Source organism: Lissotriton helveticus, chromosome 4_1, assembly GCF_964261635.1.
Source record: "Lissotriton helveticus chromosome 4_1, aLisHel1.1, whole genome shotgun sequence".
NCBI lineage: Eukaryota > Metazoa > Chordata > Amphibia > Caudata > Salamandridae > Lissotriton > Lissotriton helveticus.
The window spans coordinates 1,818,221,367-1,818,235,990 of record NC_136063.1 but is presented as its reverse complement, the minus strand read 5'-3'; the positions used below and the strand labels follow the sequence as shown (position 1 = coordinate 1,818,235,990).

Genomic DNA, 14,624 nt, shown 5'->3' with positions numbered 1-14,624 from the left:
CAATGACAGTTGTGAACCACATTTAGGGAAGATTCAGGTTATGTTTTCTCTTAACATAACAGATCATAAGATAAATTAACATAGCACACTTGTTTTTTGTTAATAGGCAGTCAATTTACCCCATTCATGTCTAGTGTAAAGTGCCTCAAAATAACATCCAGAATTCACCCTGGCACCAGAGTAGCAATGCATGGAAGGTATGTTATGCCTAATGTGGAGTTCACTATAGCAGCATGGAGGATTTGTCACCGCTACCTGGAAGCGGACGCACATTTTATACTTAATGATAAATAGCTCAACAGCGTGCATTCTCCTGCTTTAAGTACAGTTATAAAGAACAACAATGGCTTCATGTGAATTGTTAATATCCCATTCTGCATGGATGAAAGTTGTATTATGTTACCTTCTCAGCTCATCTACATGATGTGCTCCAGATAGCTCATCAACTGCTCCTTGTGGGACATTCTTCTCCAACCACACAAAGTACTGGATTACTGCTACGGCGTCCCGGATCTAGAGAACATGCAAAAAGAGAAACATCAGTAGGCAGCCAGTGCTTTACACAGAGTGTCTGAACTGTAAATGCAACACATTTCTGTTAATTTCTAATTAAGAGGATCCAAACAGAGGAATCTAAACTCTCTGCTTGAACTAGAATTTTGACTACTCCTAGCCAATTTCACACACAGCGCCCCATTTGTGTACAGGGAGGAGACGACCTCTTTATATGTGCTTGAGATCTTGTGAATCAGTGCATCTCACTAATAGAAGACATTGGACTGCAGAGTGCTCAAGTGACCTTTCATTTACTTAATTATTGGATATTCAGAGGTAGGGTTGACGGTTACCCTCTCAAGTGTGGGGTTAGGTCATAGAAAAAGACAATAGGCATGAAAGTAACATTTTGTTCAAACCCTGGCAGCAGGACTGCACCAAAGCAGCAGAACATGAGCAGATGGGATTGAAGAGGAGGACCGGGACACAAGCAGCGAAGGACCTTGGAACAAGTAGGAAAAGCTGTGACACAACTCAACTCTGAACATTGCCTGCAGCATGAGATGGGGGACCAAATCAACTTAGTCCAAATATGCACGTCTCAGAGCCCAGCGTTAATGCCACTGTTTTTTAACTTTTATACAGTAAGATGAATTGAGCTTTTCCTGTTCAAACTCAATCGATCATCAGATATCTGTAAGGGTAGACCTGCTGCCTTTCTCCTGGCTGAAATCTGTTGCAGTTGCCACAAACTCAAGAAAACTGACATAAGCTGTGTCAGCAGGAATTGCTTTCCCCATCAGAATTACGAGAAGGTCAGCAACTGCAGGTCTTGAAGGTGGAGTCTCCAGGTGAAATACAGGCGATGCAATGAGGAATAATTAGTGTAATCTGGACTGAATTACAGATTATTTTAGTAATTCCTTATTTGTCAGGAATAACGCAGGGTCCCACACGTAATACTCAGTAACACCACACCCCTGCTATTGGTTACTATCAGTGGCGGAAGTATGCAGTCAAGCTACACAGACTCATGACTAGGTCCCTAATAGGGCAATAAAACACTTGGTGCCTAGGAACTCTTACTCAAGTAGGATTTAAACAGAGGTCAGATAATTGCATTTGAGATTTTTCTAATTCTCATTCCTCCATTTGGTAGATTGCAAAACTAAGCAATGCAAAGCCAGTCGGGCTATTCACAAAGGTAAATTACACTTTTAAGTTGTTTGGATGTGCAATTTACTCTTACATTTTTAAATAATTTTACTACTTTTGGCTATTCACGAAATCTGAGTGAAAAGTTACTCACAAGTGTAAACTTACATGCCTCCACCCCCAGACAAAGGGGTTGGAGCCAAGATTACGAAAGTAATTTATTACTGAAAAAATGGTAGTAAGTCCAGCACCACATGTGGCCGACCACTAGGACTGTAACTCCCGCCAATTGAAAATAATGGATGCAGGGGCTTAAGTTTAAACCTCATAGGAAATATTGCTAATTAACTTAAATTGTTTAGGATAGATACAAATATAAATAATTATAACTCATTGGTAAAAATAAACAAAAATATGATATATTTATTATTTACTTCAATTTAAAAACAAATGTAGCAATACCTTTTATTAAAAAATAATTACATTACTTTTAGGTCATTCTATACATCACTTTTAATAATTATTAATGCATAATGCAATAATACACCTTTCCACTTTAGGTGGCAATTTAAACTTCTGAAAAATAAATGTAATTTAATACATTTTTCATGCTGGTGAACCAAAGTAGGCCTGGCAAAATACTCAAACCAATCCCGTTCCCTTCAATTCCTCACACAATTTTTCTCTTTCCATTTGTTCTCGCTCTCCTTCTATCCTTTCTTCTTCTCCCTCTTTGTTCACTTTCTCTCTACCTCCCACTCCCGCATCTCTTTCTCTTTCATGAAGCCTCCCTGGACCTGCTACAATTAACCTCGAGGAGCTGGGAAGAGTGACAGAGGCACCAGCAGTGCCCCCAACCTAAACACCGCCCTCCAGTGGTTGGTTCTATTCCATCAGGGACATGCCCAGTGGGAAGAAATGCCTCTCTGGTCCTGATTCAGATAGTCCTAGCCTCGATAAAGAGCACTTTTATTCTATGGAGCTGGATCTGAGCTAAATGAAAGGAATATTCTTCACCATGTACAAAAAAAATTTGCAACAAGGAACAGACAGAGGGGCTCTGACTATGATAACCAAGCTTGAATGCAACAAAATTGCAACACAATTGCAACAAAATTAAAACCCCTTAAAAGGATGTGGACCCCCTGTTCAAAAGATAAAAGGAAAGGAGAATGGGAAGGAAATCCATAACAACAGTAGCATACTCAGCATACCCTGAAATGTTATTTTCACATAGTTCTCACAAAACATTGAGGATCAAGCAATGAGGGGGAGAAGAAAAGAACTCTCCCTTCAAGAAATGAGGGGGAGAAGAAAAGAACTCCCCCTTACAGGGGGACCAAAGACATACAAGCACAAAGAATTTGTTGTGACTTACTTTTACAATAATCCTGACTCATTCTTCACAAGGCAGCACACATGGAAAATGCAAAAACAAGGAGAAATAATGCATTTCTCCTCATTTCGCCAACTTAAGACCAGGACTTTCCTGGTCTTAATTTTGGTGCTGCCACCCTTGTACATGGGGGCAACGTCAAATACAATGGGTGTTGCAGTGGATCACTAACTACGACACCCACTGCACGCCCCTTTCACGCTAAGCATAGCGCAAAAATGGTGCCTTGTGTACAAGGCATCGTTAAGCCACGTTAAGTAGTAGGTAGCCTTATTTGTACATAAGGCAAGGCACCTATCACCAAGGGAGCATCACAAAAAGTGATGTTCCCGTGGCGATAGGGGCTTGTACATATGCCCCTAAGTTTGAGCTACCCTTTCAGGCAGGATGTAAGAACCCTAGGAATACTGTCAGGCAACCATAATGGCAAACACATTTATTTCTGAAGAGGCTGGTGCCTTTGCTCCAATCACAAAGAAAAGAGAAAAGGTGACATTTTTCTAACAGATGTGAATAGCAGAGGCACAGCTAACATTAGTTCAACAGATACTACGGCACTGGGCCCCAGAGATTTCTCAATTATGTTTTTATTTTACTGCCTTACAGGCCAAACTGGAAGGCCATTTTCCTTGCTTGTGTTAGAACCCATTGCACGCTTACTATGCCGCTGGTGAAATGAAAGACGGATTTCCAACAATAACAGAGTAGAGGTATACTAAAAGTGCATGTACACAGAACACTTTACTGTTTTAATAAAACTCTTTAAATGCTAAATCAAAGAAATTCAGCTGTAAAGATGTCATTACATGGGCCTTCCGAAGTAGGTTCTGTTCCTGAGAATTTTTGACTGCCTTTGTCTTCATCACTGGCGAGAAGTTGTCCACTAAGAGCTTATCCTGGAGTTAGGGAGAGAAGAGGGAATTGCAAGTTAGAGGAAAGTTCAGTTAACAAAATAGTTACTTCAGTGCAGTTTGTATTCTCTCACACTTTTATGTATAGTTATAGGTTTATGCTTCCAGTAATGCGAGAGTCTTCTGCTGTATTAAAATAATTTTGTCTAATTTAGATTTGCTTTAGTTAGCACACCCAGACCACACTAAGCCACATTACAAAAGAGTACGTTTATTTTGCTGTGAAGGGGCTTCATTTTGCTTTCAGAAAATCTTTTCAATTCGGCTGCAAACCATGGTCTCTATTTGCATGCAACAAAATAATGTTTAACCAGCTTCCGCAGGAAAGGATGTTCTGATGTTGCAACATTGTCAGCCAGTCAATTGATCTTTGTGCGGCAAATATGTCATAAAAGAGAATCAATAAACACATCCATGAAATCGGAAATAAAATCCGGCATAAAACATCAGACAATACATGCAGCAATTTCCTATTAATGTTGCAATCACTATTCTTTAAATATACTTTTGGATTATGAATCTCCGTAGCGCTTCCTGGTGCTAATAGCCACTCTCATAAAGTTAATTAAGGTGTTGCAGATACGTGAGGAACATAAAAACTGTATAAGAGCTATTGACAGCTGGTGCTGCCTAGAGTTGAAGGTGCGTGATTGGGGGACTAAAAATGATTTCTAGGGGGCAGTGTATAAAGGGCAGAACAATATAAAGTGCACATTGCTTTGGTCTGAGTACATGTCACAAGGGCATTTTAGGAGTGTATTTTACAATGATTTCTAAACAGGAAATAGTACCTCGACCTGCCGGGTGCCCAAATGTAAACGAGTAAGATCTATTGTTGGGATTAGATATAAAAACTCTGGTAAGGTTTGATCCCAATGTTAGAGGAAACAGGTAAGGAACTGGAAACAGATTCCATGATTTTTACGTTGTTGATGGGCTCATTGTAACACAGCTTATGGTAAAGTATTTCTACAAGTTGCTTTGAGTTGGCATCAATACTTTGAGGGTACTGGAAAAGTTCAGGTAGGCCCCATTTGACAAATGTTTGCCTTACATAGGCTATCCAGGGACAACAATCCTTTTTGTCTAGGCACAAGGCGTCAGTCAAAAATAGACAAACTAAGCCTGCCTCAGGCTTACACTGTAACACATATACCGGACTCAAACAGAGAAAGTGTCCACTATTACATAAAATGCCCTGCCCCCAGGGCAGCCCTGAAACTGTGCTGCCCTGGGGGCAGCATATTCAAGTGAAATACCGAGGGACTTTGAAGCAGCTGCACCATGTTTTACTGTGCAGGCAGTAACCCGTAAAGGGATTCCCTCGGTTGCATCGGACACGCCCCCATGCAAATGAGGGAACGTCCTCTGCAGATACTGCTTTGGCTCTTTATGTGTACCAGCACTATCAATATTACAGAAGGGACAGCACAAGCATCTGCGGCCCCATCTGAAATATCAAAGTGCCCCAGGGGCACGCAAAACGGGTGCAAACGTCTGTTGCGCCCTCGGGGCACTTTCTGTACTACGTCCACATATGTTAATTCATGGCAGGAAAGGTGCCAAAGCCACCATATCAGCGATACATGTTAGACGTAGCAGGTTGTGGCCAATAAATGTTGCCGTGGTGCATGGGATTTAATGGAGTCCACATATAGTTTTATCAATCTTTTGCTGAATTGCTGTAGCCCCAGATTCCTGCACGATAAAGCCCCATAGATACACATTTGCCTTTATAAACCTGTACCAGCTCACGCACTGGTTTGGCGCCAAACTAGAGGCAAAAAAACAGAAGCCTCATTAGCACTTTCAAATTGTTGGGACCTTAAATTTAAAAGTGGTTCCCACCATAGCTCTGAGTTATAAAGAATACCCAGGTAGTTCAAAGTTGTTATTTTACCCATTGAGGTGCCCCCTAAAAAACAAGTTTTAGATTTTGCTTTGCATGGGCCACAAGTCTTAATAAAATATTTCGAAAAATTCACCTTTAAATCCAAGTCTTCCATAATTGCAACAAACAAATCTAAAAGCAATCGAAGACAATTACCTGTCCCAGCATAATCAGGGTATACCGAAACGGATATATGGTATTTTCCCATCTTGGGCAAATCCTTACCTTTTGACAATGAAAAGCTCTCACCTTGTTAATGTATAATAAAAATAGAAAGGGGGACATTATGCATCGCTTTCTCACACCCCGTTGTGAAGGGCTAGGTGGGGTACACTCCCCCCGGGCAAAAACGCGCCCTAAAGAAGGTGTCTTGACATAGTGGATTACCAAATTCAGTAGATCCCTCTCTACCCCCAGTATTCTTAGCAAAGTTAAAGGCACAAGAGCAGCCTATAAAGGCTACATGAAAAGCCCCTCTCCTGGACTTAACATATCTACCAGTTAGTACATATATGCTAAACCATTGTTCCACTTTGCTATTACTGAGCAGAAGCTAATGTGGACTTCTGATATTATATTCTGTTCTTCCACCCACAATACCAGGTGGGATAATAACCTGAGCCCAAGGATCTTAGGGCTAGATGTAGGTAAATGTTATTTACCGATTCATAAATACCGAATTTTACTGATTCGGTATTTATGAATCGGTGAATATGAAGGGGGGAGATGTAGGTATTTCCAGATGTTGAAATACCGAATCGTTAATATTCGGTATTTACCGATTCGGTAAATACCGAATCGGTATTTCCTATTGATTCCTATGAGCTGTGAAGCCCATAGGAATCAATGGGAAATACCGATTCGGTAATTACCAAACGGTAAATACCGAATTCTGCAAGGGTGCAGGGGGTGTCACTTTGACACCCTCTTGCACCCCAAATACAGGCATGTGTGCCATGTGGCACACAGACATGCCCTAAGGGCATGTCTGTCTGTCACATGGCATGTGCATGCACACCTGGATTCGGTATTTTACCATCCAATTGACTTGGGTGGTAAAATACCGAATCTGAAAGGCCTTTGGGACTCAGAAGAGTCCCACCTACATTTGGATTTACCGAATCAGTAAAAATACCGATTCGGTATTTTACGGAATCGGTAAATTTACCGAATCGGTAAATTTACAGATTCTGTAAAATGAAGGCCCCTACATGCCAATTCTTAAATACCAGTCGGTAACGGCCGAAATCGGCCGTTACCGACCGGTATTTAGGCTCCTACATCTGGCCCCAAATGACAAAGTCAAAAAGAGAGATGGTACTATAACAAGAAGGGTGGGACATATCACCTTTTTCTAAAACTATTGTTGTTTCTTTCCATGAGTTTGATATGGGCCCACTACAGCTGTTCTCAATGTATTAGTAATCAGGGGGGGGTCCAAAATGGGGTTTTAACTTTAAAAATATCGGCAGGGACCCTATTGGGTCCTGGCACCTTGTCTGTGGGGCACTGTTTAATCACATTTGTGACCTCAGAGATAGAAATAGAATTATTGAGCTCCCATGTCTTCATTTATATGGATTGGATGCACCTCATGCTGATCAGGGGAGAAGATTTCCAGAAAGTGTTTTACCGAGTTTGCCCTAAAAATTAAGGCCTCTATAGTCCATATAGAAGGATCTGTGAAAAGAGAGGCCGTTAATAACTTTCGAGCACTTTGAACTATATTTTAAGTTTGCGGCCTCCATGAGGTAATTTAGAGATTGGCCCTTATATTTGTTGTCCGTTCTGAGACAAATATTTTTTACTCAATTTGTGCAATTTTCAACTCTGATATTAAAATCTAGGGCAGGAGTGTAAAACCTTTTTCAAATTTGTGTGTGTTGCTGAGCAGGCTGAACTGAATCATCTATGTAAAGGGATAGGTGTGACTTACGATTTAGCAGATAGTTTAGTGGATAAAACGTGGATAAGGAAGCAAAGCTTTCCATAATAATGCACAAATTAGCATCAGAATCTAGGCAAATCAATAAGGCCAACAGGTTGTTTGTAACTAATTTGTGAAAAAAGAGGCCAGGGTTAACTTTGACCCACCTTATCCTTACTACCTTGTTGGAGGAGAATCTAATAGGTCCAGACTTTTTTATATTGTGATACACCTGTGCCGCAAGAGTGATGCCAATAGGGTTATGATCGCTAATGCAATTACTAATGACTGAAAAGTTCAAAAGCTTAGTATAGCAATTTTCAGAAACTTAGGCCTAGATGTAGGTAAATGTGAATTACCGATTCATAAATACCGAATTTTACCGATTCGGTATTCATGAATCGGTAATTCAAATGTAGGTAGAAATTCGGTAACAAATACCGAATCGGTATGATTCGGTATTTACCGATTCTGTAATTACAGAATTGGTATTTGCCATTGATTCCTATGGGCCTTGAAGCCCATAGGATTCAATGGCAGTTACCGATTCGGTAATTACAGAATCGGTAAAAATACTGAATTTACAAGGGGGACAGGGTGTCACTTTGACACCCTGTTGCACCCCTGTAACTGGCTTGTGCGCCATGTGGCACAGGTGTACATGCACAGATGTGCATGTACACAAGAATTCGTTATTTACCATGCAATTGTATTACATGGTAAATAACGAATTCTAAAGGCCCTGTAGCACTGTTAGAAGTGCTACCTACATAGGAAAATACAGATTCGGTAATTTTACCGATCGGTAATTTCACTGATTTGGTAAAATTACCGATTCGGTAAAATTACCGAATCTGTATGTTTTCAGTGCCCCTACATATCAATGTCAAAATACCGGTCGGAAACGGCCGAAAATCGGTATTTTCGGCCGATTCCGACCGGTATTTTGACACCTACATCTGGCCCTAAGACCTGATCAATTGTACTACCTTTCCCATTGCCAATATAGTTTGGGACGGGTGGGATTTCATTGGTCCCACAGTCACTAACAAATAGTAAATTGTATTTTAAGATTATATCATTTAGGGCTACACAGAGAGTGCCTGAAGTGGGTCATATCCACTGAATGTATGCACTGGAAACCGCATACTGATTTATTGCAAAACCTACAGTTAAATCACCACAACATTTATATGCTTTATGCTTACAAGCCGAAAAGAACGTTTTAAAAAAGTTAGCAAAATTGGTAACAACGAAAAATATTTCTGATTAACAATATTTTTTATAAAAATGTACAAATAAAATATCAAAAGAACCTTTGGACAATCGCCTAACCACTAAAAAATAGGGCGAAACCATTGTTTACTAGCATTAGCTGAAGAGAGTTTATTTGAAATAATTGTTGCCAAATCTTCCTTTGCTCCACCTTATGAATCTACGGCTGGCTGAATAAAAGAATAACATTCTGCGCATAGGTTATCCTTCACGCATGTTTCCTGTAAAAAAAAGAATTTCATAATTCTTAATAATTTGAGGCAGGCACCAGCAATGTTCCATGAGAGAATTCTCAAATGACCTGCTTGTGGGTGGACCCTGTGGGTTGATGACTCAGGGTGAGGGTCCACTGTTGGGCTCCTTATAATAAAAGCAGGTTGAAGGGAGGTATGAAGAGGAATACAGAGGGGTTAAGTCAGATGAATCATTATCATAGCTAGACAGTAAATATACTTCATTTTAGGGTGTGAAGGGATCAAATATGTTGTAGGTTGCCACATTGAATATAGCTTGCTGTCCCAGTGGCTTTCCATTAGGGCAGTATTGTGTAGGGGGTTCATAAGTATGAAAAGAGGTTGAGCATGGATGGCATTTTTGTCATTTAATAGATACCTTAATGTAGATGACAAAAAGCCCATAATGTGTTTTTTTTAGGTCAATCACAATGCAATCTCCTTTGTAGTTTTTGGGGTGTAACCCGACTTGCCCCACCTTGTGAGCAGAAAAAACTTAAATTGCCAAATCACCCCACCGTCCCGAAGATTTCTTCAGCCTGTGTGTAGTTTTGTGCTTTAAGGACATCCCATATTCCCTCAGATTCTGATGTATACGAGGGACATTTTCTAGAACAATAACACAGGGAGAACATTTTGGGGGTAACTGTAGAATGTCTTTACAAGGAGGGAAGCCCTGTGAACTGACAGTATTCACATGATGGGCGAAATGGCCTCAGTTGGCGAGAAGCTGTTCTTCCTGCGCAGGAGACTCAAGGCCCAATAATATACGGGTCGGTACTTCCAAGGCTATTGCTTTCTCCATGATTTTGAATTGTTATGCCCTGAGGTGATGAAGGGCTAGCTTTCAGCACTAGGGTGGGAGGGAGGAAGTATTGTCTGTGGGGAGGTCAACTGATGTTGTGTGACTAATTTTTCTATCAACAAAGACAATGTCAACTCCAAATTTCTAAATCGAGACAATATGAAGTTTTGCAACTTTGAAACCAAAATACTACAATGATTCATCAGTTCCTTGTCTGTGGCTTTTATTGCGTCCACTGCAACAGAGGGGTGACTACTTTGTGCATTATTATAATGAGCCCTCGTTTGAAAGTCACAGGAATGAACAATTTTGGGCAGCTTCCTGCAGACACAAGGTGCTGTTCTACCATTCTTTTTATTGGGGGTAAGGTCCAAGATGATATTTTCATCCTCAATAATCTCAGGGCACTTATTTGGGCTTGGGCTACCACTGCACCCATTCCGCTCTTTAAGTAGAGTTTTTGCTGTTGCCTCTCTCTCCCCCAAATAAACTGCCTTCATCATTTACCAGCGTGGCTGATGGGTCTATTGGGGGTTTGCTGGGACAAACACTGTACTGCCTCATTCCGCTCTTCAACGTTTTAATCTCAGAACTAATTGCCCCCATTACATATGACAAGAAGGTCGTGGTAGAAGATGTGTAGCCCCTCGTGCAATGCAATGCAATTTACTACTGCACATGTTCAACTTTAAACCTGTAAGTAAATTGATGTTTTTGTGTTGCATTAGGGCATGTGCGAGTGCATGCTCAATACTTTAGTAAATGAGGGTCTCAAAGTAGAAGAAGATGGGGCATCCAGAAAAAGCTGGAAAGAGATGTTTAATTTGGACTCTCATGCTTTGAGACAAACTTTAGTTCAAAGCAATTGAAAATGAAAGTGTTTCACTTTGAATCATCTAAATATATGTGAAATGCATCTTGTCAAGTACATGGCAAATACATTGTTTAAGGATGTATAATTTTAGCATGCTGACAAATGAGTCCTAAAAACACTCACAGTAAAATATCCAATACAAAATTTGCAAGGATTTGAATATTGAGGGCACAAAGATTTTACCATGAGTAGGTGTGACTTACTCTTGTAGTATAATTAGATTACTAGTGGAATACATGGGTATACCAGGCAGTTGGTGAACTATGAAGGTGATGGGGCGTAAATAACTAAGTGTAACTTAGCTCACATTGGTAGGTGAAGGAAACAAGTCTGACTCCCTTGGGGGAAAATGTTTTGAAGAAAAGGTGCATTTTCCAGCACAATTTTCACATATTACCAGAAAAAATGCCAGAGCCTTATAAACAACACAGTTACCCTCAAAAGAGAGTTGTGGTGCTATTTGCAGTCAGTCTCTTTCGTTCCATTTCTACTCCATTCTTCTTCTCTGTGGTTTGCCACTATCACTTCACTGCTATAATCTCTTTCTGATATCTGGCTATTCTATGCTTTCTCAGTCGGTCTATTTTATCTTTCCTCTCAGCAGTTTGTCTTTCTGCTCAACTTTCTCTCTTTTGTCTGTCTCTTGGTCTTAACTCTGCTACCCTTCTTTTCTGTGGAACCGTCATCTCTTTCTTGTGTCTTTTCTTTTCTATCAATCAATCAATCAATCAGGACATTTATAGAGCGCACTACTCACCCGTAGGGTCTCAAGGCGCTGGGTGGGGGGGGTGCCGTTACTGCTCGAACAGCCAGGTCTTGAGCTTCTTCCTGAAGGAGAGGTGGTCTTGGGTCAGGCGCAGGTCGGTCGGGAGAGAGTTCCAGGTCTTGGCGGCCAGGTAGGAGAAGGACCTTCCTCCTGTTGTCGCTCTTCGGATGCGGGGGACGGCGGCGAGGGCGTGGTTGATTGATCTGAGGAGGCGCTTGGGAGTGTAGAAGTTGATCCGGTTGTTGAGGTAGCTCGGGCCTTGGTCGTGTAGGGCTTTGTGCGCGTGGGTGAGGAGACGGAAGGTGATTCTCTTGTTGATCGGGAGCCAGTGCAGATCTCTCAGGTGTCCGGAGATGTGGCTGCGTCAGGGGATGTCGAGGATGAGTCTGGCCGAGGCGTTCTGGATCCGCTGGAGTCTCTTCTGGAGCTTGGCGGTGGTTCCTGCGTAGAGGGCGTTGCCGTAGTCCAGTCGGCTGGTGACGAGGGCCTGGGTGACCGTCTGCCTCGTCTCGGTGGGGATCCACCGGAAGATCTTACGTAGCATGCGCAGGATGTTGAAGCAAGACGAGGAGACGGCGTTTACTTGTCTGGTCATGGAGAGGGAGGAGTCCAGGATGAAGCCCAGGTTGCGTGCGTGGTCCGTCGGTTTGGGTGCGGTGCCCAGGGCGGGGGGCCACCAGGAGTCGTCCCAGGCGGAGGGCGAGGAGCCCAGGATGAGGACCTCCATCTTGTCCGAGTTCAGTTTCAGGCGGCTGGTCGTCATCCATTCGGCTACATCTCTCATCCCTTCGTGCAGGTTGGCTCTGGCGGTGGCGGGGTCGTTGGTCAGGGAGAGGATCAGCTGGGTGTCGTCGGCGTAGGAGATTATGTTGAGGTTGTGTTGGCGTGCGATGGCCGCGAGGGGGCTCATGTAGACGTTGAAGAGGGTGGGGCTCAGTGAGGATCCTTGAGGGACGCCGCAGATGACTTTGGTGGCCTCTGATTTGTACGGTGGTAGGCGGACTCTCTGTGTTCTTCCGTCGAGGAAGGAGGTGATCCATTCCAGTGCCTTGTCCTGGATTCCGATGTTGCCGAGGCGCTGTACTAGGGTGCGGTGGCAGACAGTGTCGAAAGCCGCGGAGAGGTCCAGGAGGATGAGGGCCGCTGTTTCTCCGTTGTCCATCAGAGTTCGAAGGTCATCGGTGGCAGCGATGAGGGCGGTCTCGGTGCTGTGGTTCGCTCGGAAGCCCGACTGTGAGGGGTCGAGGGATCCATTCGTCTCGAGGAAGGCGGCCAGCTGTTTGTTGACGGTCTTCTCGATGACTTTGGCCGGGAACGGGAGGAGCGAGATGGGACGGTAGTTCTTGAGGTCGGTGGGGTCTGCTGTGGGTTTCTTGAGAAGAGCGCTGAGTTCGGCGTGCTTCCAGCTCTCAGGGAAGGTGGCGGTGTCGAAGGAGGTGTTGATGATGTCCCGCAGGTGGGGTGCGATGACAGCGTCGGCCTTGTTGAAGACGTGGTGAGGGCAGGGGTCAGTCGGAGATCCGGAATGGATGGAGTTCATTGTGCGGATGGTGTCTTCGGTGCTGATCGGAGTCCAGGTGCGGAGGGTGGTGGTGGGTGGCGTTGTTGCGGTTGTGGCTTGCGTTGGTTGGTTGCTGAAGCTGTTGTGTATGTCCGTGATCTTGTTGTGGAAGTAGGACGCGAGGGAGTTGCAGAGGTCTTGCGAAGGGGTGATGTCATTGTTTCCGGCGTTGGGGTTGGAGAGCTCTTTCACGATGTTGAAGAGTTCCTTGCAGTTGTGTGCGTTGTTGTCCAGTCGGTCCTTGTATGTATTTTTCTTGGTGGCGCGGATCAGTTGGTGGTGTTTCCGGGTGGCGAGCTTGAGGGTGGTCATGTTGTCCGTAGTTGGTTCCCTTCTCCAGACTTTCTCGAGGGCTCGACAGTTCTTCTTGGAGCTCTTGAGTTCGTCGGTGAACCATGGTGTTTTTCTGCTGCAGGGTCTGCTGGGCGGGGTTCTCAGAGGGGCGAGTTCGTCCGCGCAGTTGTTGATCCACTTCGTGAGGTTGTCGGCGGCCTGGCTGGGGTTCGCCGAGCTGGCGGGAGGGTGCATGCTCAGGGAAGCGGTGAGCTGATCGGCTGTGATCTTGTTCCAGCTTCTTCGGGCAACCTGTTGCTGGTGGTGGTGGATCGTCGTTCTTCTGAAGGTGAAGTGGACGCAGCTGTGGTCCGTCCAGTGGAGTCCTGTTGCGTGGCTGAAGGTGACGTCTTTGCTGGACGAGAAGACGGCGTCGAGTGTGTGTCCGGAGAGGTGGGTGGGGGTGGGCACCAGCTGCTTGAGTCCGAGGTTGGCGAGGTTGTCGAGCAGGCTGATGGTGTTGCAGTCGCTGTTGTTCTCCAGGTGGAAGTTGAGGTCCCCCAGGAGGATGTAGTCGGCGGAGGGGAGGGCATGCGGGCTGACGAAGTCGGCGATGTCCTCGCTGAATTGTGTGCGTGGTCCCGGGGGTCGGTAGATCAGGGTGCCTCTGAGGGTGGTGTTCGGGTTGGTGTGTATCTGGAAGTGCAGGTGTTCAGCGGTGGTTAGGGTGTCGTCGGTGTTGGTCGTGATGCGGATGGTGTCTCTGTGGACGATGGCGATGCCTCCTCCCGTCTGGTTGGCGGTGCGGTCCCTCCGGATGATCTTGTAGCCCTCTGGGATGGCGGTGGCGATGTCGGGGGCTGAGGAGGCGTTCATCCAGGTCTCGGTGAGGAAGGCAACGTCAGGGGCGGTTGTGTCGAGGAGGTTCCAGAGTTCTACGGCGTGTCTGTGGACGGAGCGGGTGTTGAGCAGGATGCACTTGAGGTGGTTGTTGCTGGTGTTCGGCTTGGCGGGTGCAGGGAAGGTCCGGATGCAGCTGAACTTGCAGGCGTGGCAGCTGAA

General features: G+C 44.3%; 1 protein-coding gene across 3 annotated transcripts in view; it reads right to left on the bottom strand.

The window, feature by feature from the left end:
* Positions 1 to 14,624, bottom strand: part of LOC144829368 (xaa-Pro aminopeptidase 2-like) — a 449,433-nt gene that overhangs the window by 148,467 nt on the left and 286,342 nt on the right. For all 3 annotated transcript variants that reach the window (XM_078688440.1, XM_078688439.1, XM_078688441.1), the window contains 2 exons: positions 3,853 to 3,942; positions 404 to 513 (listed from right to left, as the gene is read on the bottom strand). In XM_078688440.1, coding sequence (XP_078544566.1) covers positions 404 to 513; positions 3,853 to 3,942 — 200 coding nt within the window. The remainder of the gene's footprint in view (positions 1 to 403; positions 514 to 3,852; positions 3,943 to 14,624) is intronic.